Source organism: Lathamus discolor, chromosome 6, assembly GCF_037157495.1.
Source record: "Lathamus discolor isolate bLatDis1 chromosome 6, bLatDis1.hap1, whole genome shotgun sequence".
Lineage (NCBI taxonomy): Eukaryota > Metazoa > Chordata > Aves > Psittaciformes > Psittacidae > Lathamus > Lathamus discolor.
Window position 1 is genome coordinate 15108570 of NC_088889.1, and position 27996 is coordinate 15136565.

At 46.6% G+C, this 27996-nt stretch overlaps 1 protein-coding gene across 4 annotated transcripts in view; it reads right to left on the reverse strand.

The window, feature by feature from the left end:
* FERMT2 (FERM domain containing kindlin 2) overlaps positions 1–27996 on the reverse strand; it is a 51538-nt gene that overhangs the window by 10471 nt on the left and 13071 nt on the right. For 2 of the 4 annotated variants that reach the window (XM_065682702.1, XM_065682701.1), the window contains exons 2-9: positions 21847–22080; positions 9224–9358; positions 5592–5624; positions 4905–5130; positions 4656–4758; positions 4222–4329; positions 2479–2613; positions 335–384 (exon numbers count right to left, since the gene is read on the reverse strand). In XM_065682702.1, the coding sequence (XP_065538774.1) occupies positions 335–384; positions 2479–2613; positions 4222–4329; positions 4656–4758; positions 4905–5130; positions 5592–5624; positions 9224–9358; positions 21847–22080 (1024 nt within the window). The remainder of the gene's footprint in view (positions 1–334; positions 385–2478; positions 2614–4221; positions 4330–4655; positions 4759–4904; positions 5131–5591; positions 5625–9223; positions 9359–21846; positions 22081–27996) is intronic. The other 2 variants (XM_065682704.1, XM_065682703.1) reach the window with 1 other exon arrangement.

A 27996-nucleotide genomic window follows, 5' to 3' on the forward strand; every position in this document is an offset into this window, starting at 1 on the left:
GGATGTGTACCTGCTGGGGTGGCAACAGTGGGAAAACACCCTTTGTTTTGTACTTAAGAACTGATCAAGTTCAGTATCAAGTATTTCAATAGTGTGTAATAGTGACTGCGCTACAGGATAAAGTAAAATGTTTTAACAGTAAGAGAGCACAGATACTGAGCTGTGGTATTACACAGCAATTGCCTGGTGGCTTTTCACAGGAGAATAACGTAGTGGTGTGCAGCGAGATCTTAAGGCCAGGAGATAAATTTAAAGAAGGATATTAGGCGATAGGACCATTAATTATTCACAGACATTACCAGTTTCACAAGCACCTCTTCCCATCAGCACTTACTTGAAGACTTTAATGTAGTCGGCGAGCTCGGGGATGGAAGTGATGTCACCCTGAAAAGAAAAGATTACCCCATTCACCCGCACGCCAGAGTGGGGCCGGGGTGCTGGGTGTGCGAGAAAAGGGATGCTGCGCAGGGGGGGAAGCCAGGGGCAGCCTCACTGGACAACATCAGGGCTCAGGGGTCATGAAAATGCTCCTGAGAAAGCCTCATCCACTTCACAGGAGAAGCAAGCAGAGAAAAATCCATGCCATAGAAGTGCTGTCTGCAAACCAGAGGACAAGGTTTTATTTTCCTTTGAGGAATTCCTGCTGCCGCTGGAGCCAGTTCCCACCCGCGAGGTCACTGGCGGTCACACCGGCTCATGTTCGCAGAGGGGTTTTTCTCTTCCCTTAGTTATTTCCTTATGCTCCAAACAAAAGGAAAAGATGCTGCTCTGTACCTCCGTGGAGGACCAGGGAAGGGTTTTCTGACAGTCTAGAAAGGTTTTCTGCTCCCAACCCTTTAAATATCGATTTGATGTTATTTATATTTAAATATGTTATTTAAATGTTATTTATGTTATGTTTATGTTATATTTAAATATATTTAAATTCCCACAAGCTCAAACTAAAGGGCTCTCAAAGGACAGGGAAATCAAAGACTGCTCCAACAGCTTCCAGTAGCAAGCCAGTTTACTTTCCGTCTGCAGTGAGCAATGCTGTTTATAGACACCACAGGGAAAAAAATGCGGAATCTAAACAAACAATCCAGTAATTGCCCATTATCCGTATTCAATTACTCGAGTGCATCTGGAAATGGCTACTGCTAGCAACCCCTACGGAAAAGGATGGAGAGTTTTGATGAATCATTGTCATCTTCCCTCCTCTCTGGCAGGGACTGTTCCTAAGCACTGTGCTTCAAATCTGGTTTTGCAAAGAAATTATAAAGGATCTCTTGGCGATAAAATCTTGGCATTCTTTCTGTCGCACCAAAGGAGCGCTGCTGTCCCTGCGGCAACTGGTTAATATTGTAAACCTCTGCTGTTATTAATGCTAGTAAAGCAGGCTAAGTATGGATGTGAACTTCAAACAGATCCTTCATGAACACTTAAAGAAATTACATGAAGTGTAAGACTGGAAAATTTCAGGGATTTTAGGGTTTGAAAGGACTTAAAATGAAACTCAGAGATGACATAAATGCGCAAAGTGCCTGGAAAAGCTGTCCTGGGCCAAGTCTGACTGGACTCAGTCCTTTCTCTGCAGTTTAGTTCTTGGGCTTTACATTTTTAAAGGTGGAAAACCAGTGTCAAAAGAGTGCAGCAGAAAAAAAAGCCGAGAAATCCTCTGAAATAGTCCTAGTGCACTCCAGGCTCAAATCCAGCCCCATAAAAATAGGGCTTCATAAGCGTAAGTTATTTCTGAAAATCACAGCAGCTGTTTTAGGTGCTGTAAAACTTTGCCATGAATTAGAAACAGTGGAAGAGAAACCTCAGTGTGAAGAATCCAGTATTTGGGAAGTCGGCAGTGAGAACAGAAACCGAATTAATTTTAATTCAGTTTTCCATTATTTGACTAAGGAGAGTGACTTAGTGCAAGGGGGTGTCAGTAAGACCCCAGCTCCTCCAAGATTTCTCCAACACCATTTGGTCTTATGGTCCCAACAGGAAAAAAGCAATACTGCACTTGACTTTTGCAGCAATGCAGAGCTGGGCGCACAGGACAGGCTGGGCTTTCCCTGCTAAATTAACTGTGAACACCCGAAAAATAGAAGGCCATTTTACAGCTTAAAGGAAGCCTTCGGTTCAGTACATGCATTTGATCAAAGGGGTTCTTATGCTGCCTTGGGCTCAGAGCAGAGCTCCAGTTTGGTGCTGGCCCCATGTTGGACACTGCCCAGGGTCTCCTCCTACCAGAACTACCCCTGGATACTTAACAAAAATACCACTTTAAGGAAAATATTACTGGGGTCTATGTTTTGTGTTGCTTCACTGGGCTGTGGGCAACTTCCTCGTGCTGTAAGAGCAGAAGTACAAAAAAAAAAAGGAGAGGAAGAAAATAAAAAAGGAAGGATCCCTGGAAGAATTCCCAGCTTGGAATGATTGCTCCTGCTTGTGTGAGGTGACAGGACACACAAGCCATTTGCCACCAGGTCCTGCAACCCTTACCAGGATCGTTGACGTTTTGCCACCCTCCAAAGTAATTTCCAGATCCAAGAGCGCAGCATCCACCTCATCCACGTCTTTGTCACTGTTGTTCAGGTGGTTTTCGGAGGACATAATAGACAGCTTATTGATGTGATACTGAAAGGCAAGGCACAGCATTTCATTGGGATGCTCCTGCAATCTGCTGGATGCTATGGGCTCATCACGACACAGCCATCACGTTTGGGAATCAGAGTGGAAAAAGGGAGCTGTACCCTCTGCACAAACAGAGGCCAGCAAGTGCTGAGACTGAGTGCAGTTGTGTCAGGAATGACCAGCTTGGCTGTTTTCAGTCCAAGGAGTTGGTACAAACCCTGAAGGACTGCTCTGGACCCTGCAGAGCAGAGCTACTCTTTTCACAGCATCACACATTGGCTGAGGTTGGAAGGGGCTCTGGAGGTCATCTGGTCCTACCCCCACCTACAGCTACTGTCCAACACCATGTCCAGTTGGCTTCTGAGTATCTCCAAGGATGGAGACAGTCTCAGCTCTCTCAATCTTTCCTCATAGGAGAGATGCTCCAGGACCTTGATAATTCTTGTGGCCCTTCACTGGACTCTCTCCAGTGTTTCCCTATCTCTCTTGCCCTAAGAAGCCCAGAACTGGACCCAGAACTCTAAGTTTGGCTTCACCAGTGCTGAGGGGAATGATCACCTCCCTTGACCTGCTATCAGTGCTTCGTCCAATGCAGTCTGGGATACCATTCACCATCTTTGCCTCAAGGGCACACTGCTGGCTGATACTCAACTTGGTGCCCACCAGCACCCACAGGTCCTTTTCTGCCAAGCTGCTTCCCAGCTGGATAGTCCCCAAAACATACTGGTGCCTGGGGTTGTTCCCCCCAGGGGCAGGGCTCTGCACATCCCCTTCTTGAACTTCATGAGGTTCATGTTGGCCCGTTTCTCCAGCCTGCCAAGGTCCCTCTGGGGAGCAGCCTGACCCTCTGGCCTATCAGCCACACCACCCGGTCTGGGAAGATGCATTGCATCTGTTTTTATCCCAGAAAACCAAAACATCCACAAAATCCTACAGGAAGGTCCATGCCCAGCCCACTCTGGACTGTTCAGGGAGGTAATCTGAGTCTTTGTATTTGTTCTCACTCATTTCGTTTTCCCTGGAGGGGCCCTAGGAGCAGAGAGCCCTGCTCTTGATGGAGCTATTTCTACATCCTACAGCGACAAGGCGTGCCAGACCACACGTAGTAAAGGGTCTGCCATCCATCTTACAGAAGTCAATAGCAGGTGTAGTATTTATGCCAAATCATGCTGAGTATTTTATAAAACAGATAAACAAATAGTTCTGGGAAACCCACAGATTATCACCAGCTGCTGGGGGGGCCGCGTGCCAGAATGCACAGTTCAGTAACCTAGTGTACTTACTGGGGGGTTTTAAGAAGGGCAGACCTTAAAGTTAAGATAGACAGGAACATGTTTGGTTAAAAGAAGGCCAAATTCCTTTTCATGAGAAGTAAGCAGCAGCAAATATTCAAATTGCCTAATAAGCTCAAGTGAGGACCAGGAGACAGGAAACGATCTGACTTCTACCAGCATGAGAAGGCCAGGCTCCATCAAAGACAAGGTGGGGCTTAGAGCACCAGTTACAGGAGGTTTCACTTATTGTGTTAATCAATATTCATTAATAGAGACATCTGCAAAGCTACAAAAGCAAGTTTAACCAAAACTGCAAGCGTCCCAGGCTGTCTCCTACCTGCAGTGCCGCAAACATCATCATTTCTTCCTCTGTGCACTCAATCTCCTCCAGCAGAATAGCCCATTTGGACTGCTCGTACAGCTGGTTGATCCTGATCGCGTCGTACTACGGCACAGCACCAAAACACAGACTGGTTATAAAACACATCATCCTAGCTCAAGACAAACCACTTCATCTTTCACTTCAATGCAACGCCTCAGTCTAAGCCTGAAAAGCCTCTACCACTAAAGCAGAGTGGCCCTAAGCATCTCTAGCAATACCTAAGCATTAGCAAACTGGTACTTGGGAGCATGCAAATTGGGCTTGCTGCCTGCATAATTAATTTTCAAAGTAGTGGAGGATTTACCAAAACAAAAGCACACTGGAGATACAGGCACCCTTTGCTCAAAGCCTTTGCCTGTAAGATGCGAGTAAAATAAATAGCTCTGTACCTTTGGATTCAGGTCAAAAAAGCTGTAGTACTTGAACCGGAGCAGCAAAGCCTCATTTTCTTTCACCTCCTGCTCCATAAGTGATCGGGATGAATCCAGCCATCTGTAAATTGTCAACATGGAGTAACACACACACGAAGAGCTCTGGTGAAGTCACAGTGATGCTTTCAAGAGCACAATTTAAAACTGCGTATGGAAAAGAACCAAAAAGAGAGACGAAAAGAGCAGGAAACCAAATCCTTAACTCACCCTTGGTTGGTTTTGGCTTTATCTAGCAACGCCTGTGGCTTGTACATTTTTGCTAAGGACTCTGGGGAGGTGACGGGCTGGCTCACGGCCAGGATGCCCGGGTTCCCCTCTGACAAGGCGCTGTCACCAAACCAGGCTGAAGTGGGGGACAGGGGACTGCCGTCGTGAGCGTCGTATGTCGGCGTCATCGTTTTGCTATACAGTCCTGGGCTCGAATATATGTTTCCTACCAGCAAGAGGAATAAAAGCTGGGAGTTAGCTTAGGGCCAAGCCCTGCCTGCTCCCAAGCAATCCAACTCAGACACAAAACTGAAGCCAGTGGATGAAAAACCTTCCCTTTTTTATCATTTTTCTTTTTTTTTTTCCCGCAATGGGAAAACACTGTGCTGCTTGTTTTCCCATGAAAAGCTGTCCCTCTCTCTCAGCTCTTCTCCAAGAGAAAAACTGATGGAAAACTCATTCCAGCCCAAATCCATGGGAAAAGGCGCAGGTCTCCCACACCAGGAACTCCTGCCCCCTGCAATTCTATGGCACCTGGGACACAAAGGGCCCCCAACTTACCGGCATTACCTGTTGCTTAAAGATTTTGGAAGTCAAAAGTTTTAGAGGAGCAGGAAAATAAACTAAGGGCGCAGCCAAAGAGACCAGAGGCAGAGCGCAAAAGTCCTCCACTGAGGTGGAGCTCACCTTTGACGGGGCCGATGTAAAGAATATCAGTGCCTATGGAGAGGGAAAGAAAGGAGGGAAGTGAGAAGGCGAGAGAAAGTCACCGGGAGAGTAGGGAAGGACAGAAGGCGAAAATAGCCATTTTCAGAAGAGGGCAGAAAGCACAGGTGAGGTTTAACCGTCCAAATGGAGTGTCTGCAGCAGCACCGGTGGACTCGGCAGGCAAAGCAACCCAAGTGACTCCACATTATTCTATTCCTGATACAAGAAACAGCCGGGCACGGAAATGCAGCATTTCACGGACGGAAAAGCTTGCTGAGATGGCCAAACAAATTTGGTATTAATATGCTGAGCAAGTGGTGCAGTCTGGTGCCAAACTGATCCCGAAGCACACATTACTCCCGGCCTTTTGAAGCTTTACAGCTCGTACAGACTCAAAGCAGACAGAATACCCCCCTTTTGAAATTACACACGTGAAGAGAAGAAAGTGGACCAGCTTGGTATCTCATACCCCAGAATAGCTGAGAGCTAAACAGCCCCTATTCATCTCACTGATTTTTATGTTAAGAATATAAAGTCCAGATTTTCAGTATTAGGGAGGTTCAACGACCGTATCCTAATGTCAGTAATTCCACTGTGTATGTACACTGGGCAATGAGCTCAGCTTCATTTGCTTGCTGGGCATAAATCTGAGCTTCAGTACCTAGAAGGACCAATAATAAACTGGCTCTTTGGGAAAGAGGTGCGTCCTTTTTAAATCAGAAGCCTACCTAGGTGTGCAATTCGATGCACCCGAATTCTGCCTCTATGAGCACTATTAAGGGTGTTTAAGGTGGTGTGTGGCATGGTAGAGATGCCACAAGCCAGGTTTTCTGTGCCACCTCCTACTGCTGCCCTGAACCACCACCTTGGGCCATCCTCCAGCTCCTCACTCCAAACAATCCCTCCTCCCTACAAGGGATGACAGAAAGTCAGGCTAGACATCTGGGAAAGTCTAAGACCAAAACAACAGAAAAACATTTCCAAACTCTCATTTTTTGTGATGGGTATCTCAAGGAACAAAAAGAACAGATCAAATCAGCAGCATCACACCAATAACAGCCAACATCTTTGAAAGGAAACTTAACATAGAAACATGATTCTGAATTGTCTGACAGGATGGAAAATGTAAGTGAAAGCTGTCCGTTGCACCAAACAAGAAAATCACCAGGAAGCTTTTAATGCTCTTGCTAGTTTTGCTGGCATCCCAGCCTGGATTAATGATGTGGGGGACCAGTAAGCACTGTGGGTACCTGCCATCAAGACAGACCCAGCAAACCAGACACGAGCGAAAAAGCAGGAGGAATGGTCAAGGGATTGAAGGTATCTGCCTTCAAGCTTCACACTTGTAAGGAGAAGGCCAAGGTGACTTGCCAGGTACTAATACCGGATACTTATACTTTGGGAGTTGGACTCAGTGATCCTTATGGTCCCTTCCAAGTTGAAATACTCTGTGATTCTAAGATTATAAAAGCAGTGGAAACTTGCTCTCCCCACGGACACCAGAGCAGAGCAGTCCAACAAGAACCAGCAATAAACCACCATCACCACCCATAAATCGCTTCCTGAAAGATGCTCTTGCCTCCTCTCCATCTGCCCTTGCACTGTGCCTGCCTCAACCTTCCTGTGGCCCAAGTAGACAGGGCTGAGCACAAACTGGACCAACAAAAGAAAAGCTCACTTCTTGCCCCAGAGTGGGCAGATTTGCCCATGGACATCTTCCCACATTCCTTCAATCAAGTGTCTGCTCCAGAGCAGCAAAACTTCTCCTCGGATGTTCTCCTCATCACCTTCTCCAAACATCTGAAATATCTCAAAATAAGCTTCTCTTAAAAAATGTGCCCAAGGCAGACAATGTAATGGGAAGTTCTAGTTGACATAGCTCTAAGTTTGGCTAACTTGTAAACAAGTGAATACAGGTCTTCTAATGGAAAGTGTTGGGCAACATTTACTGTGGGTTTATTGACAGCTTTGCTTGCAGTGATTTAAATGGTTTCATTGCCAGATAGGAGGTGCTCAGTGACAAAACATGCCTGTTTACATCTACAGGCACTGAAACAGCAGATCTTGAAATAAAACTCATTTTACAGAAGCATTCAGCACGCAAATTAATGTTGGAACAATGCTAGAAACAATTTACTCAGATTAAAACCATGCCTTTTAATTACTGGCACCTCAACATGGCAGGTAGCTGCAATAATTAACCCTACAGCAAAAATAATTTCATTCACAAGGAGAGCAAAACCACCAAGACAGCTCAAAGTGACTTGCTGAGAGACCAATAAAGAATTAAAATAAAACCCTATCTTTTATGTGCATTTCCCCCCAAAGCAGGCCAAGTATTTCCTATTAATCTAATGGAGATGCTCTCTGCCAACATTGACTTTTGGAATGACTAATTATGGACTTTTAAGATGCAAATGCCAAATGAAAATGAAAATTGGCTGGAGCCTTGCCTAATGCAGGGAAAACTCCCTGAGCCAGCAGTGGGAGAGAAGAAAGAACAAGACCAGAGCAAAAGATGGATTATTTTTCCCTCGCCACAAACCTGTGCTGATGGCTTGCTCTGGAGCCTGTGGCTCAGCAGCTCCAGGGCACCATCACCTTCATTCGTGCCTTTTTGCTTGCAAGCCCAGAGCCACCAGTGGCACTGACCACACTGCATGACCTTCACTTTTACTTCAGTTAATTTAAGATAAATTAATAGAAGTTTACTGAATTCCAAGATATTTCTTTTTTCTTTTTTTAATGATTGCTGCCCTGTTTCCCCCTCATCACCGCATTTAAAACCAAGATCTTCGGCAGCCAGACACATCTCTTCCGCCTGGCACCGTGCATCACTGTGGCTTTCTCTGCAAGGCCATTTGGGCTGAACTGCTCCCACTTGACCAACTTAATGGTTTTCGCTCCTGCCATTTGCCTTCAGACACCAGACCTCCAGCAGCTGTGGGGCAGAGCTGAAAAAACCCTCTGCTTGCAAACCTCCCTGCATCAGTTTGCTGAATGTGGCAAGAGATGTTACTCCATCAGCGAGGCTACTGTGTTAGCAATTCTCTTGCCAATGCTGCTCTGGTTCTGTTAGCCACACTGGCAAGATACTCCCCTAGCAATAAAAGTTGGGTGTTCTTTTTTTAGCATTACAATCTATAACTATACCCCTAACACAGAGGAACACTAATTAATAAAATACTAGGCTTGCTGGGCTATAAATCAGGAGTAGAACAGTGGTACTGCCTAAAACACACCTGGAATTTGACATTAGGAACGATTTTCCATTTAACTCCTTTCTTAACAGGGTAAGAAAACCTTTTAGTAACACAATCCGAGTGCTAAAGTGGTCACACTTGGTTTCTGTTTTATTTTATAAAGTCTGGTGTTGCTCTGCTCCCCTATAGGCGTGACAGCTTCAGGCATGCATCTGTGCGACTGTGACCGAGTGCTGCAGCCCTGGATCACTCGTGGAATTTATCTGGGGTCTGTTTCTTGCACAGACCTTAAGGAATTAGGCCAGACTGACACCGCTATGTCACCTCCCTCCCCCATTTTATCATCTTTTTGACTCCTGCTGACCCCTTCCCTGCAAGCCCATCCTCACAAAGCAAGCCCCAGCTCACCAGACCCCGGCGTGATCAGCGGACCCTCCAGCTCAAAGGCGTCGTCTTCACACTGATCATCCAGCTTCTTCTTTTTTTTCTTTGATGGATCTCTGGGTTTCCTCAAAAGGGAGAGCTCTTCCGGATGCCTGATGTCTGGGAAGGAAATGGACCACTTTTACAAAGGGAAGATGGGGAAAAAAAGAGGCGGGGGGGGGAAGAGTTATCCTTCCTTTAGGAACAACATACAGTAACGTGCAGTATCTTTCTCAGCCGATTTTCCTGCTTTGCAACCGTTAAAAATCAAGTTGAGAACATTTTTCCTGCAAGCATGTTGGAAAAAAGCACTGTCCTTGGCTAGAAAGGTAACACAGCATTTGGGTAAAATGCACAACTTCCCAGGGACAGCCACTCAAATAGAAATACAAGCACTGCTAGACCCAGTGACAGAGCATAGCACCATTCACACCCATCAGCATAACCATAAATGCAAACTCAAATACAAACACAAACATAATTCAGCATGTATATCCCTATTTAGGCACCTAGGTAACAGGCCAGGTACTCTCACTTCCATACGAGCAATACAAGAATTAAGCCATTCATTTACTTATAAGACTGGAAATTTTAGAGCCTACAGTTAAGACACCCACTTTGTAAAGAGATCTCAGAATCACAGAATCTCAGAATAGTTAGGGTTGGAAAGGGCCTTAAGATCATCAAGTTCCAACCCCCTGCCATGGGCAGGGACACCTCACACCAAACCATCCCACCCAAGGCTCTGTCCAGCCTGGCCTTGAACACTGCCAGGGATGGAGCACTCACAGCTTCCCTGGGCAACCCATTCCAGTGCCTCACCACCCTAACAGGAAAGAATTTCCTCCTTATATCCAATCTAAACTTCCCCTGTTTAAGTTTTAACCCGTTACCCCTTGTCCTGTCACTACAGTCCCTGACGAAGAGTCCCTCCCCAGCATCCCTATAGGCCCCCTTCAGATACTGGAAGGCTGCTATGAGGTCTCCACGCAGCCTTCTCTTCTCCAGGCTGAACAGCCCCAACTTTCTCAGCCTGTCTTCATATGGGAGATGCTCCAGTCCCCTGATCATCCTCATGGCCCTCCTCTGGACTTGTTCCAGCAGTTCCATGTCCTTTTTATGTTGAGGACACCAGAACTGCACACAATACTCCAGGTGAGGTCTCACAAGAGCAGAGTAGAGGGGCAGGATCACCTCCTTCGACCTGCTGGTCACGCTCCTTTTGATGCAGCCCAGGATACGGTTGGCTTTCTGGGCTGCGAGCGCACACTGCAGCCGGCTCATGTTCATTTTCTCATCGACCAGCACCCCCAAGTCCTTCTCCACAGGGCTGCTCTGAAGCTCTTCTCTTGGCCAAAGTGTTTCTTTTTCACAGCAAACCTCCCCCACTTCCCTGTCCAGAACCAGCCTGAATAATTTTAAAACCATGTAATTGAGGAGTGTCACAGAGTGTTTGTGTTTTAAGCCACGGGGCTATAGGGGCGTAATGAAAGTGAGGATTTTAGGGCCATTTCCCACTGTGGCAGTGCTTTGCGTTTGCTTCTGCCTGCTGCAGTCACTTCCAAGCAGGAAGGAGTTTTCTGGGAAAGCAGAGCCCACTGTTCATCATACCACTGAAACCACCGAGGGACTGGGTGGGAGCCAGGAGCCCCTCACCAGCGCTACAAAGACCAAGAGGGGAGAAAAACCATCCTCCATTTTACTCTAAACTGTCCTCAGTCGATATGTGGCAACTGACCTGGAAAAGCATTCACCTGGGCATGAAGCCATCCTGCTGCAACGATGAAAGCCTGCAAAAAGGTTGGAGAGCTCTGAAATACACTTGGATTGGAAAAAAGGAGATAATGGATCATGCTTGAGCCTGGAAAGTAGTTTCAGAGCTGTCCTCTGCAGGTGGCTGTCCATGGTCAAGCCCCCGTGTTGTTTCTAGCTCTTGTTTATTGCATGTATCACCTGAAAATGCCCAGATGCACAGAGATGTGCAAAGTTTTGCCTCTGAGATGCCCTAAGGAAAGCAGCCCCTGGTCCCATCCCCGCTGTACATTGAAGCCTGAAGCTGTAGCTGCAATGGAGGCGAGGAGACAGAGGAAGGGGAGCTGGCTGCGCTGCAGCCAGGCTCTGTCTTCCCACCAAGAGGAAAGCTGAACAAGACAGTAAGTCATTATACCAATGAGCAGAAGTTACAGGGGTCCCATCTCCCCACTGCTCTGGCAGCAGTGGGAGTTTGCCGCACACTCTCCGGGGCGGGATTCTAACTGGAATTCATCCCCAGCACGTGGCTCGGAATTCATCCCCAGCACGTGGCTCGAGCAGGACACATCCCCGCAGCAGATGCGTCTGCCTGCACCAGCATCTTCCTTACTGCAAGTAAGCGTGGAAACACCAGGCTGGAAGCAAGCTCTGCTCCCTCCTCGCCCCATCCAGGGACACACTGTGAGCCCATTAACCAGAACGGATGCCACGACAGCCTCCCTGCGATGCTATTTGAAATAACAACCATAACAACCTGTTATTTCAGGTCTGCTTTTCCCGTTTCCTCCTCCTCTCCACCCCGACCCTATTTTAAATAACAGCTTGTGCGGCATCACAAACCCTGCCATGCCTGTCACATCTGGGGACTTGATTTTAGGTGACCTCCAGGGATGGATCCCACTAGCCCCAGCATTCCCTAATCCAGAGGTTGGGCACTTCTGGATTTAATCACTACTGATATGGTGGGTGTCCCATCCCAAACCATCATCTAGCACAGCTTTAATTTAAGCTTTATCTTTATTTATACAATTATACTTATTTATAATACATTTTTATATTTATTTTTATATGTAAGATTTAATTTCAGCTTTAACACTGATTTATTATTACCACATACACATTATCATGCTAAGCTCCGGCCCTGCACCCACCAACCAACCATTAGTTTCAGTGCACAATTTTTTGACCATTTCTAGCAATAAATACCTAGAGTATGAATCCAGACAGCTATTCGCATTCCCACTTATCCCAGCCAGCTTACCTCATGGAGAAAAGATGTGCTGGGACAACCAGAGTCATGCGCAAGGGACAACACGCAGCACAGCCTAAAATGAGGAGTTCCCCTGGTATTTTGCTAGCAAGGTTTAAACTCTGATGTTTATTTATGGTGCATTAGCAACTGATGCAGCTTCTCAGCTGAAACCATTCAGAGAGGCCAAGAGAAGGGCTCTGAGCCAAGCTTGGCTCCTGAAAGCAATCTCTTGGAGACGGCCCAAAGCTTGACCATCTGATATCAAAGCAATTTTTTACAGTCCCTCAGTTGTTCATGACGCTATCGTTGGATTACAAAGGATACAGGCAAGTTTTCGGCAGCTGCTTCAAAACAGCGCATGGCCATAGGGTATGGCAAAGGCAGAGGCATTCTTGTGATGCCGGAGGATCCCTGCTCCCCGTTTCCCCTTGATAAGCTGTAGGTTTCTCCCAAGCAGCAGTGTGCTGGATGTACCATCATCTCTGAGACTTTACAAACCCGCTGAAGCCAACTGAAGGTTGCGGGGGAAATTAAAACCAAAGCCTGCTGTGCTAAGAAGCGAGCAGAACAGCAGCAAGAGCGCGATGTTTGTATTTCCCACCCCAGAATTAGAAGCGAGAAGCATCTTTTCACATTTCAATCTTTCAGTAAAATGCTGGCGAAAAACATGTTTGCTGTTGCTCATGATTAATAAGTGTACAAAGGGTCTTACAGCATGTTTTGAATAGAGCCATGCTTGGCAAACGTGGTGTTTAGCTACTGTAGCTAAAGCAGAGCCTATCCCAGGGTGGAAGGGCTTGCAGATGGTAGGGCTCCAGTTAACTGGAAACTGGGACAAGGAACTGCTCCCAGGCCCAAGGCCATTTCCTGACCATAAGAGCAAGAGTAAGATCCCTAGAGTATCCAAGTGACACACAAAAAACATAAAGTCCTTTATATAGGTTTGTGTTTTTCACTAAGTTCCAGGGCACCTGGATGAGCCCATCTGGAGTTGTTCACCAGGGGTAAAATATCTCCCTAGGGTTTGACTTCAGCCCAAATTCCCACTTGAAATCCTCTGTTTCATCCACATTTTCAGCTGAAGCCAGGCTGCTCCCAACAATGGTCACTTAGAAGGGAAAAGGGTCAGTGAAAAGTCAGTGGACCAGGAGAAGTGACCTTCTGAACAAGGCTAATGCGTTGACTCTTCAATTGATGCGTTGGTCGGGGCTGCGTTTGCTTAGAAGAGATTCCTTGTCTGTACACATGATACAGATGGCATTGGCAACATCTACTAGAATTTACAGTAAATGATCCTTTTAGCATTTCATTTCCATTTATTGTGTAAGCGTGTGAAAACCCATCTACCCAGCCTCTTACCAAGCATCCCCAGCGATGCTGGTGGTAGCTGCTAGCAGAGACCATCTGCAACAATATGCAGCACGCTCTGTATGGAGGGGAGCGCACCGACCAAAAACTGGTCCCAAACCATCTTTCAGCTGTATTCAAGCAAGAACTGTTTGTATTTTGACATCTCCAGCCCACGCTGAACCAGCTGCAGCTGTGCCTGAGCCATAACTGCTGCAGCTCCATGTCCATGTCCTAGCAGAAAGGTTTTGTCAAATTTAGGGGATTTGTTGGCTGGAGATGTGGCACATGCCCCATCCCTGGAAATATTCACAGTCAGGTTGGACGGGGCTTTGAGCAACCTGATCTAGTCAAAGACGTCCCTGCTCACTGCAGCAGCGGTTGGACTAGGTGACCTTTAAATATCCCTTCCAACCCAAACCGTTCTGTGACTACGATTCCATCAAGTGAAGGCAATGCCCTTTGCCGAGAGGAGCACACATACAAGCATTTCATGGGAGGCATTTAAAAAATGTGACTGGCAAGGCAGCTTTCAACCTCCAAAAGAACATTTTTGAGCTGTTGGCTGAAGCTATTTTACTCCCTGACAGCATCTTCTGTCCCATTTGCCAGCATGGAGCCTACTTGTGCCTGTGCTGCCTCCCACTGAAAGCAAATCCTTGGCCTTTTTTCCTTGTGTAACCATAGCTCACCCAGACCAGCTGTGCCCATTTATCTCCTACCCAGTGGCAAATAGCAGGGCTGGGATGAAATCCACCTTCTTCACAGGACATCAAACTGCCTGCACCCAGAAAACTGGCTTGAAAAACCCAATCTCCCTTACAGGGTGTAAAATTCACAATTTATGCTCTTTTACACTAAATCCACCAAGTTAATCTTGCAGCTGCTGCATCTTTAACCATCAAGGTGTATTGTCATGGGAAAGCAGTTGTGGTCAGAGACTGGACTAAAATCCACATGTCTCAGCATGGAAGAAGGGATGATTTTGCTGCTTTGTCCCTGTCCAAGATGGGGGGTCCCCAGATGCTGCCAAGCAGCACGCCAAAGGGTCCGGGGACACGGTTTAGTGTGAGATGCCCCTGCCCATGGCAGGGGGGTTGGAACTAAATGATCTTAATGTCCTTTCCAACCCTAACTATTCTATGATTCTATGTTTTTTTCCACATGATTTATGGTTCCCTTAGAAGGCCAGAAGCCTGGTTTGCCTCATTAGCTCTTGAATCATACAAACTCCATAATTTTACTTGTAGCACAGACAGGATTTAGGGGAAATCCTCTCTTTAATGTTGATCCAGCTACTCTCCATCAAGAAATGTGTTTTGAAGTGGGATATCTCTGCACTGGATCACCATGGACTCAAAGCAATGACTCATACAAATTACAGCCTTTGCACACCGCCATGACGATTCTTAGAAAAATGAGACCTCAAACCCCATTTCAGGCTTAAAAAGTAAAAAAAAAAAAAAAAAAGGTATTTTTGTTTGGAATGAGTGAATTCTGTGGATCGTGTTTCATGGTTTAAGTTCACAGAATTAAGTTTCTGACTTATCTTCAACATAAATACACTCCAGATAAAGTTCTGCAAAACAGACCAGAAGCAAAAAAAAAAGCCAAAAGACTTTGTATAACTTCTGAAGTGCCTGGAGAGAAGACTACGGTTGTACTGGACACTGGGCAGTATGTGATTAATGGTGGAGCAGCTCCTCACCCCTCAGCACAGTTACTAGGTTTGTACACCTGCCTACATTCAGAACATTTTGTTATGGGTTCCTCAGCTGCCTAGGTGCTTAAACACTTCTTTGGGTAAAAGCCAAGTTCTCCACTTGCTGCCTGGGGCGATGCAGCTACGTCAGGACATCCCACAAAGCCTCCTGAGATGCCCATCAAGTGCCATGGCCGCAGACCAAGCTGGGGCTGACGCTGGCAGGGGCTTTCCCAAATTCAGTGTGGAAAAACCCAAGTGTGCCTGTTGACGTATTGACTTGTCACCAGAGTGACAATCTGCAAAGCCACCTGAGAAACAAGGTCAGTGGGGTATGCAGTGGTGGACTGCCTCTTGTAAACACCATCTGCGCGAGTGGTACCCAGAGCCGAAATCAGGCACCATCAGCCAGAAGGGACGCAGGAGGAGGAAGAGGAGGCAGGCAGTGGTGATGGAGCCAAGCGCTACTGCAAGGCTAATAAAAAAGGCCATTGGAGAGACAGAGCAAACAAATGTTGAATGTCTGGATGGTTTTTTCCACAAGTGGGACGAGATCCCCAGACTCCGGTTATCTGGATGCCTCTCAGAGCACAGACAGCACTTCCAGCCTTGCCCCTGAAGTGTCTGAACTTCAGCTAAAGTCAATTAAATTAAGCACCACAAAACAAGAGAAAAACTCCACTTACACCCCTGCTTCAGACCATAAAGAGCAAACAGAATAATCTTAAGGAAGGCGGTGGCACTGGATTTGTCAGCATTTCCTAATGTCTTCAGGATGAAAGGCTATTTAAAGGGTCTCTGTCAACAGCAGAGTAAGGATGAAAAAATTCACTGACTCACACAGTGACATACAACCTGATGCTACTCAACAGGCAGACACAGACCGGTCTGGGGATGGGGGAGAAAGGGGAATATCTTCTTCCATTTTAGACACTTTGCAATGAAATCTCGTTATTTCCCTCATTTCAGTTGCTGGCGTTCGTCTGGATCCTACACAACAACTGCAGTTGAATACAGGCAAGCAATAAGAGGAACACAGTGAAATGAAGAAGCTGGCAGCAGTACACTTGGGCCTCGCAATTTAAAAAGCTGAGTACACTGCAATTTGGCCGACACTCTAAATGGTAAGATTTCCTTCCACACCCATCCCCTAGACATATTTAGAAATAGCTGCACTACTGCCAAACCTCTCTGCTCGTGGTAGCAAAACACAGCAAACCCTTCCCTGGATTTTCACTGGGTCTGTCTCCACGCCAGGATACAAACGCCATCTCCAAGCATCTTTGTGATGCTACTGAGCATCCGGAGACTGTATCATGAGATGCTGTTGTCACCCCACAAATACCCCCGAGATGCTCGCATACACCTACCAGGACTCTGTCTCAGCTCTATTATTTTAGGAAAACTGCTACTTTATTTACCAGTGAGGGTGTGAAGGAAGACAAAACGTTCTGGAGAGGTTCACAATGGTCCAGACTCCCAGAAAGGAACCGTGCCTGGGCCGTGGCTCCATGTGCTAATGGGCATGGGCAAAGCCCTGGGAACTCTGAGCATGTCAGACTACCAAAGGGTTCCAGCTTCAGAAAAAAAAAAATGAAAGAAAAAAAAAAAAAGAGTGGCTTTTAATAGAAATTTTTTTGGCAACGGAGGGCGTGGAAATACTACAAATACTTCAGAAGTCAGAGGACGTTCTGTACCGGAGTGGAGACCGTTCATAAAGAAAAAACAAGGTAGGGTCATATGCAGCATCCAGACTGCTGGACAGTGCCACCTTGCTCAGGCTGGGCTTGCATCACACCTCTCAAATGCCACCTCTGTCACCTCGTCTCAGGTTGCATCCAGTGGCTGGAGGGTGAAGCAAGGAAGATCGGCTTTTGCCTTCCGCTCAGTCATGCAGTCCTGGGCACTGTGTTATTTTGGGGCAGAAGAGGTGAGGGGAAGTAGCCCACTGACCCCATGGGACTCTCCATATCCCATCCCTCATCCCCCAGCCCCACAAGCTCCCCAGGATGGGACCACCCTTACCCTGTGCAAAAGTGGTCCCAATTTCTCAGTGTCCCTCGCCCCCAGGGAGCTGGGGACTGGAGTGAGATGGGATGCGGACATGGAAACTTTTGCTGCTCAGCACAGGATGCTCTCCAGACTTCGTTTTCCAAATCAGGTATTAACTATGAGGCAGGAGCTGGGTGTGATGCCCTCCCAGCCCTCGGGGGAAGAAACCAAAATGACCTGAAGTGAATTTCTTCATCTTGCACAGCCTCAGGGTGGGTAAGGGAGGGAGCAGTCATGAATTCTGGAGCGCTTCCTCCCAGAGCTGCCTCCTCCCAGCTCTGGCACCACATCCTCCTCCTGGTGCTCCCAGCTCCAACCAGCATCAACTGGAATGATCCCTGCTCCTCCGCTCAGTCTGGAGGGCAGCACAGGTCCCAAAACTTCACAAGCCAGAAGAGGAGGAGAAGGATGCACGCTTTCACACCATCGCAGCATCTCCCCTTGCCCTGCGGCTCTGCAACATACGCTGTTTCCCCATGAGAAGCAACATCACTGGGGCAGGAAACGCCGAGGCATGGGAAAAAACCTTCACACTCGCATCTCGCTGTTTGCTTTTCCTCTCCCACGTGCCCACACAGCAGCAGCAGATCCTGCCTGGGGTCCCCCACTGCTCCCAGCACACATGGAAAAAAATACAGGCGGCAGCAGCAGGAGAAAGGGGGATGCTGTGAGGAAGCAGCTTAAGGGCATAAGCAGATGCAAGGCATCCGCTGTCCTGGACAAAAATGAAGCCATTGTGGAAGAGGATTCTTCTGTTCATTGTTAAGTAGGAAGATGGGGTAGCAGGAGTCTGCAATGGAGTCTTCCCAAATCCTGCTTTCCAATGAGGATATTCCTACCCACACCAATGAAATGGGACTTACGTATTTGATAGGCTGTCCACTAAGAGGAAGGGGGCATGCAGGACCCCACAGGCAGCCCCCATCCCAACCTCCGTGCCCTGCTGCCGGACAGGCAGGCAGCACAAATCCACGCTGCTTCAGGAAAAAAAAGAGAAAGCGAAGTTTTACTTTCTCTTTCTCTGGTCTTTAATTGCAGATCAAAGCTGGCCCTTCAGGCTGGAGCCGCCTGCCAGCAGCCGCTCCCGGGCAGGCTTCCAGGCCACCCTTTGGGTGAGGGCTGCCCATCCCATCCACCACCATGCTCCTCTTCTCCTGCCCGCTCCTACCGCAGGCAGGCTCAATCCGCGCCATTAACCCTCCCGACCGGTTGCTGTGGGAAGTGAGGGGCTGCAATCCAGCGACTGGGAATGAGACTGTGTTTTCTTCCGGCTTCGCACGACCTCCAAGAAAGCGAGGGATGTGTGTGCGGCACCAGCATCTTCCCACACCACCTCCAGGCTGGCCCCCAGGAGCTGCAGCCCGGCCGGCGGCGAGAGCTGCCCTTCGCAGCAACTTCAGTCCGCACAAGAACAGAGCCTCTGCTTTAAGAGGCAACCACACCCTGCAGCGCTGTCAGCTCCAGGTACAGTTTAAAAGGAATATAAGAAAAGGCAAGACCCTAAATAATTCACCCAAGTGTGCTCCTGCTTGCGTACAGAGCATTTTATAAATGCAACCAGCTAGAGTGCTGGCAACGCGAGGAATTACTTAAATTACTCATTAATCATGCCATATGCTAAAATCACTGAAGTGTGTAATGAAATGCTTCGAGGGCACAGACAGCAAACAGTTACAGCCAAAATATAAGCAACTCACGAGTAGTTTGTCAGCTGGACGTTGGTCCAGGCCACACTGGACCCTAACTTTAGATATCAATGGATTTGCAGAGACAAGAGCTATGCTGTTAGAGCAAGGACTACTTCTTTCCCCTTCTACTTCAAAACATCTACTCATTTTTCCTCTTAGCATGATTAATACAGAGTACGAGTGCTCTCTGCAGTCATCCTGTGCAGAGATGCTGTGGAGGGCAAGAAAAGATAATGGAGAAAAATGGCACAGAATAAACACTAATCTCGGGAGAAAAACACAGGGAAACGGGCTGGGAAGGTGTTACAGCACAGACTGCGCGACTCCAAGAGAGGGCTGCGTTGAGACACAGGGAAACATGAGCTCCCCAAGCCGGGATGACTCCGCCACCCTACAGCCGCTCTAATTCTCGCCAAGCTGCAGCAGGCACCACGGTGCAGGCAGATATCCCCAGCACCTTCCAGGAATGAAGTGCCCTGTGCAAATTCAGCCTGACAACCCTGGGATGATTCTGCATGGTAGAAAGCAGCAGCCCCTCTTGCCTGGCAAGCGCACGACCTCCTGGCTGGGATCAGCCTCACCTCTGCTGTCAGTGCGCAGCTCCAGGACCCGGCACTTGAGGACGTGTCTGACCCACAGTACAGGGCCAAGGTCACACGTGGAGGAAGAAAGGACAGGCACTACATGACTGGGATTTGCATGGAGCAATTCAGTGTTTGCCCCAAGGATCAAATACATACATATATGTATACATATGATATATACATATCATATATATTTATGTGCATATATATGATCCAAGACCATATCTATATGTATATAAATCAACCAAAACTCTTTGGGATAAACACCAAACCTGGTATATGTCTTGTATGTCTTCCCACCGTGAAGCTCTTCCCTGGACCACAGAGGCATTTGGACACCTACTTATATATATTAAATATAATATACACCTGTATATTACATATTAAATATATGTTAAAATAGATTAGATATTCTATATAAACAGTGGTATTTGGACACCTATATAATAATACAGGACACCTGTATGTTACATAGGTATCCAAATACCTCTGAGGTGCAGAAAAGAGTATTTTAGCCTCTCCAATTCCAGCACTGCTGACTCACTGCATCCCGATCCCCTCTTCCCTCTGGCCTTTAAGCCAACGTGGCCGTCTTCCCCACAGCTCTACTGAACATCTGGCGCCCAGTAAAAACGGAGACTAAGGCTAAACAAGATTTAATCGCTGTATTTGGCCACGTAGGTTCTGCCTGTCCTCAAACTGCTCAGGCTGGCAAAAGTCGCTAAAAGAAGAGTGAAGTTTCCAGGAAAAATCCCTCTTTCCCCAAAATGGGGAACATTTTCTTCAGTATGTCAGATGCCATGGAAGGAAAGCCAGAATCACCCTCAGCAGATGTCATCCCCGGTCTGCTGTAGAAAGCTCCTACCACAGCAGGCCTCAGCGGCTTTCTCCCCTTCCACATCTTTAAATATTAGCATTATTCTGCTGTTTGTTCATAAATAAATTGAGAGCCCGGGCGTTGAATAAATAGCTGCTTCAGGCCCATGTAAGGTTCTGACTGCTTGGCAGCATCAGTGAAAGATCTTGCATGCGATTAATTGTATCAGAACTTCCTGACGTGAGTCACTGCTAGGGAAGATGCATCAGCACCAGGCAGACGCCTGTGACTTCTCTGTCTGGCATGACATTAAAAATGGCAATGGGAGGCATAGGGGAAGCAAAATCTACAGGGAAATAATGCTGGCTAAGCCTTTTCTATTTTAAGGAGAAATTGCCCAATATTTATATTACCTCCCCCCCCAGTAGAACAAAACAGGAAAGAAATAGCAAAGATTTGTAATCAGCTATATATACCGACCTAACCGCAGATGTGCCCGAGGCCACGCCATAACACCGCACATACGGCTGAGCTCTTCCCACCTCACAAAACAACTGGGTCAGCCAAGAGTAACCCTAGCTGCTTTTTGAGAGCAGAAATAGATTTACTACAGCTGAGGTCAGGTTGCAGGCTCCTTGCAGAGGGGAGCAAGCAGGAAGGACACCGGTACAGAGCTTATTTCAGTTCCTTGGAGTGCAGTTGCTATCTCCTGGGTTTTCTGGGGGAAAGAAGGAAGCACCATCTTTTGGGATAACAAATTCTGGGATGGGAAGGTGGGTACAAAGTGATGCGCAAGAGCTGCAGCTGAGGACAAGCCTTGTGTACCTAGTAGGAAATAATCCGCCCTTTCTTCTGGGGCTTCTCAACAAGGGAAAGAAGCGTGAAGAAGAGTTGGGGAGGAGCAAGAGGGACTCGGTGCCTTCCTTCCACCAGACAGTTTTACAGTGAAGCATCATCACTTAATCTAATATGATTTTCCACTGGAAGAGAACCCACGGAGCTGGCAGGTTTCCTATTTCAGGGTTTGTTTTTCATCTAGCACATACATTTGCAGGAAAAAAAATTATGACCCAACACCAGCAGCTTTACAGAAAGCAGGGCTGCTACCACCTCACCTAAGAGAAAACCAAGAACAGCCTCACTACAGAACAGAAATCAGCACAGAAAATCTATTTCTTCTTACGTTTCCAGTACAATTGGTCTCATTGTTTAAGTATTTCCACTTGAAAAGTTAGATCTGCAAGGGGAAAAGAGTGGATATTGGAGCTGCTTGATGCCCAAGTGATTGGTGGCTGTTTAAAGCAACAAATTACCAGTGAATTAGTAAATCTATGAGCACATGCACCAAAGGACGGGCAGGAGCCAAACCAAACGACAACCTCCCCACCAGTGGCTCTCGGCATTTGCTACTTACTGAACGTTTTGCAGATGTCAGAAACCGCCTTGAAGACCCTATCCGAGAAGTTGACTTTCACCTTGACATACTTCATGTTGGGCAGCTGCAGGCGAAGCAGCTTGTGCTGAGGTGTGAACTGGAGCTTGGCATCAGCCTGTATCCCATATTTGTCCAACGTCCAGTGCGTTTTAAGGAGCCAAGTTTTCTTCTTTTCCCACCACAGCGCGTGATCCGACCAGTCCTTCTTGACATCTAGAACAAAGAAGCCATTTCACCAGTCAAAAACAGGACCAGAATTAGCCTTCAAAAGACAAAAGCAAAAGTTTAAATGCATTTAACTGTGAAGCGACTATTGATCCAAAAGTGCCGACAGCCCTTTTCAGATACAAATAATTGCTTCTACTCAATAGCATCTAAAAGCCAGCTCAGAGATAAAAGTCGGAAAGAACTCAAGAGGAATAAGGATGCAAAACAATGTGTCCACAGATCACTCAGCCCAACAGCAATGAGGCTGGAGCATGAATCCGGGGGGCCATGAACAACCCGACACCTTCCTCATCCCCATCATGTAGAACACATGTGCTACCCAAACGTGAGTTCAGCCCCCTCGGCATACATGGAAAGCAGAACTAGAAGGAGGCTTGCAAGAAGAATTAAACAGAAACACCGTGTCTTCTCCAGGTCTTTCTACAAACAAAGCTGGAAAATTCCCAGATGAAACTAAAATTTACTTCTCAAAGGAACAAGAGTGCAAAATCCAACAGCCATGTCTCCTTCCAGCAGGGACGTAACCATGGGGTCTTCGAAGATCATGTCCAAGTTGGGATGCATTTGGGGAACCAAAGCACGGTGATAACTCCAAGAAACAGCAACTGTGTATTATATCCCCTAACACCTGGAGTATTTAACACCCGCCCTGTTCTCACCAAAGAGACTCACCCTGCCACTCCTGCAGAGCATTTCCCAGTCTGACCACCACCAACCATGGTGGGGCAATGTTCCCCACCACACAGAGGAAAGGGAAGGAAAGGTGTGGGGAATGATCCAGACACTGCAGCCATTTTGCAAAGCTCTGCTTAGCCTAAACCCTCCATCTCCAAAGATAATGACAAGGGGCAGTTTCAAAGGACAAACCAAATGTTTCCATGGGATGTCATCTGGGCAAGCACAGGAGAACCTCAGGAGATTGCAGGACAAGTTACAGGGGCAGTGGAAGGTGTCCCTGCCCATGGCAGTGGGGTTGGATCTAGATGATCTTGAAGGTCCCTTCAAACCCAAACCATTCTATGACACCATGAATGACAGAATTATCAGTAAGTTTTGAGCTTATGGACTTTATATGAGGATTACTTTAATTTTCATAATAAAATAGAAGCTTGAATGCAAAACAGTTCCCGGGTTAAAGCGCTGGTTATATAGTAATTCAGCTTTTAGCTCCAGCTTCTGCTGTGATCCTGGATTCCCAATATGAAACATCACTTTTCCCCAAATTAAAACTGCCAGATAACATCAATTGTAACTGCTCCTTTCTCCATCCTCTGGCAGCGATGTTCATGCATCTCAAGGCACTGGCCCGAAAGCAAGGGGCAAAACCAACAGAGTCCAGGGACAAAGCCCCAGCAGAAACACCACCCAACAGGCTGAAGGTACTGAGGAACACACTCCAGGACCAACATCGTGAAGATTATTCCCCATAAGCCACATCTGAAATTAAAATTGAGACATGAACAGTGTGACAAACTAACTTTTTTCTGCCCCTATCTGGAAACAGGATCTGGAGCTCAATGTTACTGAGAAAACCCAGCAGAAGCTGGTCTAATAGCAGAATCATGCAGCCAGAAAGTAGAAATGTTCAGCTAGACTTTTCAACAGCTTTGTACTATCAAATTAAACAAAACCAAATATAGAAAAGCATGCAAACTTGCACAAGCCTTGGCTACGCTTAAAAAAATCTGAGAAATCATTACAATGGACTCTGCGATGAAGTCCAACTTATGCCCTAACAGCTGAACGAACTGGCGCTGAAATGTACAAACTGGCACTCTGGGGGGAGGAAAAATAAAGGCATTTTGAATCACTAACATTTATGCCTAACAGAAGGGGGTTTGAATGCACGCTGCAGGTTAACCTGTCAGGCTATGGTACAAATACACACAGCATCGTCTTTTGGCCTGAGAGCAATTAACACTTTGAATTAACAGTGAGATGTTGGCTATAGCCAGAAAGGTAAAGGTCTACGGCTGCCCCATGGGGTCGTTTAGGCATATATATATGAAACTATATATATATATATATATGAAACTATATATATTATATATTATTATATACAATATATATTCATATATATGTTATATATTATATATTCTAATTTATATATATAAATATAGGTATTTATAAGAGAGCTTCACAAATGTTTAGAAGCTGACTCGTGAGGTTGAGTTTAACATGTTGACAAGAAACCTTTGGTGCTTCGCAAAGCAGCGGTGTGACCCAGGGCTTGGAACAACCCTTGCACGCCAGGGAATGCCAACTGCCTGGTTAAATCTGATCAAAGGTTTATAAATCTTCACCAGGGTCCCAATTCACGAGTTACTGATTTGCTGGGGCTGCAGCGTTATGACAAAGCTTATTATTTTGGCTCAGTCTTTTCCCATTTACTATTGTCAGTCATAGGACTGGTCATTTCTTAGTTACCAGAACATGGGTAAGTCTCTGAGCACTGCAAACTCATTTAAGAGATCACAGGCCTTGAACTCAAAACATTACTACAGGTCCAAAGCCACAGTGCAAAGCTCAGCAGATGTGTCTGAAGATCCACAGCTCCTCTGAGCTGCTAAATGCAACTTGCACATCCCTGATCTGCTGTTTCCAGCTGTGAAGTGTACCATCCCCACAGCAATGCTGCTATACAAAGAAGCAGAAATGTTCAGAGTTGGCAAGTATTCGTCATCATCTCCATCAAAGCAAATAGCAAAAGAAACAGGCTTGTTCAGTGGGGTGGGAAAATCCACCTGTATGAGTCTAAATCAGGCTGATTCCTGCCAATGGCACAGCAGGGGGAAAGGAACACCAGAACCACCGGGATTCAGGCATCCTCAGTGCAACAAAAACCCACCCTCCCACCATGGCCATCTCGGGCAAAGGAGAGCACAGAGGGATCCTGAACATGAGCTGCACGCATTTGCTACGGTCACAGCAAACCATTGCTACTGATGCCGCCCTTCCAGGCAAGAAACCTTCCAGGTGAAGGCTGCGGAGATGTGGAGGCTGGAGCCAACAGCATCAGCTGGAGCACGGTGGGGGACTGGGAGTTCCAGGAGCTCAACCCTGGCAGCAGCACCCACGGGAAAGGGAAGCACAGCGCTTCCTTCCCAGCATCAAAAATAATCACTGCTCCCAGCTTCCTCCACCTCCCAGTGCAGCCTGAACCGAAACCTCAGCTGCTGGAGCCTGGGAGAGCTGGGGGATCTGGCTGTGATTGTGTTTTTGGAGGAAGAACCTGGTTTTGCATTTGCCTCCCAAAACTGTGTCAAGAGCCAGAGATGTGGCACTGGTGATGCTGAGGAAACATTGTACAGCAAAACCCACTGAGCGAGCTTGATGTTCCCCTTGAAAAGCTGTTCAGACAGTCCTGCAAATGCAAGAGGCATCTTAAATCACCCACCCAGCTGCGGAGACCTCTGCAAGGACAGAACATTATGAGAAGAGGTGAAAGGCTGCTCAATAAAGTGTTTTAAACCTTAAACATCCTTAGCTTTCAGTTCATGCCAGTGTCTCGCTGCAGTCACATCACACCAGCTTGTCTAGCGTAATTACAACTGCAGATTTTTATTCCCACAGCTACCACTAAATTCACATCCAGAACCCATGTAGCAGAAAATAAAGCCTTAATTGAGATGCACACAAAGTGTATTTTAATTCTGGGCTTGCCATGGCACTGACACACACATACACAACTACCATTTAAGCAACAAAGACAAATTTTGGCAAAGTGCAAAGAAACCCCATCCGCTCTGCCTGACGGCCCATTTATCCCAGGAGCTGGCTGCTTCAAACACTTTTCCTCTGCCCATCCATGGATTTTAGAAGTCCCTTTTCTGCTCCACTTCTGCAGCAGCTCCTGAACCTCCTTTCTTCAGAAGCATTACTGTCACTTGGCAGGCTCTCTGTGCAAGCTTACGACTTACTAGCAATAGTATACAAGTCTCCAGTGTTACATAAACACTGTATTTGCCTTGTTATTTCGGGATATCCCTTATTGCAGATGGGCTCTCCTTCCATGCACCACTCAGTACAATAGAGCCCTGATACAACTAAATAAACATCTTTTTATTCCACCCCTCCCCAGCATATGATTAAACCTCACTAGACTGATATTTGGAGACCAGGAAAGTTCAGCAGTGGTGGTCTCTACCTTTTAGATATCACCTGTGGGGTAGCACCAGATCCCCTTCCACACACACATCCCTGATTAAATTCATAGGATAGCAAAGAGCCTACCAATGCCTCCATCACCTTAACATTGGAGGCAGATTACTAAAAAGCTCCAACATCAACCAGAGCAGGTACGTAGGGAACTTCTGCAGTCTGTCTAGTTTGCATCATGGTTTTTTGTTTGAGTTTTGGAAACAAAGGCTGGCAGCTGAAGCTGTTTTCCCTGGAATACTGTTTACCTTAGGAGGGCCAGCGGATACAACCAAAGCAAAGCTTCCAGTTCACTTCTTAATTATGTGATGGCTTTTAGAGGAATGGGTTCAAGTCTTCAACTCTCCCATAGGAGCAATATGAAAGAACCATCCTCCTCCAGTACAAAACACAGCAGAATCAAAGCCCATCCATCTCACTGGCTGTTTTTCCATAGAGGCTGAATTAGCACAACAGCTCTCCCAGTCCTGGCTCTTCCCAGGGGTGAGTGTGCACCGGGAGTGCTTTTAATGAGGATTATTCCTGGTCTGAACTCGTCATGCTTGGGTAGTTGAGGCAGGAAAATGCCTTTCAATTACCCACACAATACCTCATATTGCTCCATATATATAAAGTATATATGCAGGTATAAAATATGCATATAAACACACATATATACACACAGCATATATATATAAACATATGCATACATAATATGTACACACATATACATACATGAAATATATATACATATATATGTGTCAAATAAACACACGCATTTATACACACACGTACATATACAAATATGCTACATATATAAGACACAGTGCAAGGACCGAAGCAGCTCACAAGCCAAGCACCGTTTCTTGCTTAAACTGATTTTTGCACTTTGTAATCTACAGAGAAAATAAACAACCAACCAACCAACTTTACAGCTTTTCAATGACTCTGGTGCAGGTGGGTTGAAATTCCTCAAGGGTTCTTAAAAGGATGGAAGAAAGAAGTAAGGGGGTTGCATTTATTTTCTTCAAATTAATATGCAATACACATTTTATTGGAAAGGATACAGACATGGACGACACATTTAAAACCCTGACTGCAGGCAGCAGACAGCTCAAGAGGCAGCTGGGGGAATAAAGTACCTTTAAGCTCAAATACCTGCTGATAACGCATTAATCCAGCACTCGCAAGCCCCAAGGAGTGGCCAGGGCTCTCCAAGCTAGAGGCTGGGTGTTGGCCGGTTACACACCCCTCTTGGGAAGCCAGCAGGGAGGAAAACCTCCTTCAAAGGAAAAGAGACCTCCAGCAATAAATAGCTGGGGAGTGCCTTGTGTGCCCTGGGTGAGCTCCCCAGAAGGGGATGCATCCTCCCCTCCACCTCCTGTCCCCTTGGGATGCATTGCGCAGCCACCATGCATGGAAAGCAAGGCCAAAATGTTCTAAAATTTGAAAAGGAGAGCAATTTAAGACTACAATTAAAAAAGGAGAAAAAATGCCCCCAGACAAACCACCAAAAATCACTGCACATAACCTCATGTGTGGCTTTGGTAGGTTTTCCTTTCCCCATGTACTACCAGCGGTGTGTGTCAATGAGGTCTGAAGGCGTATGCATCTTCACATCACTTACTAAATGAGAGAATACTGCAAATGCTCCTGAAGCATCCAGAAGTACCCCAAAATGGCTAATCTGGTGCATGGAGCAGGACAGAGCTGCTGGCGCAGTACAAGAATAAAGCAGTGTTTTATAGTCAAGAGTGCTGCTGA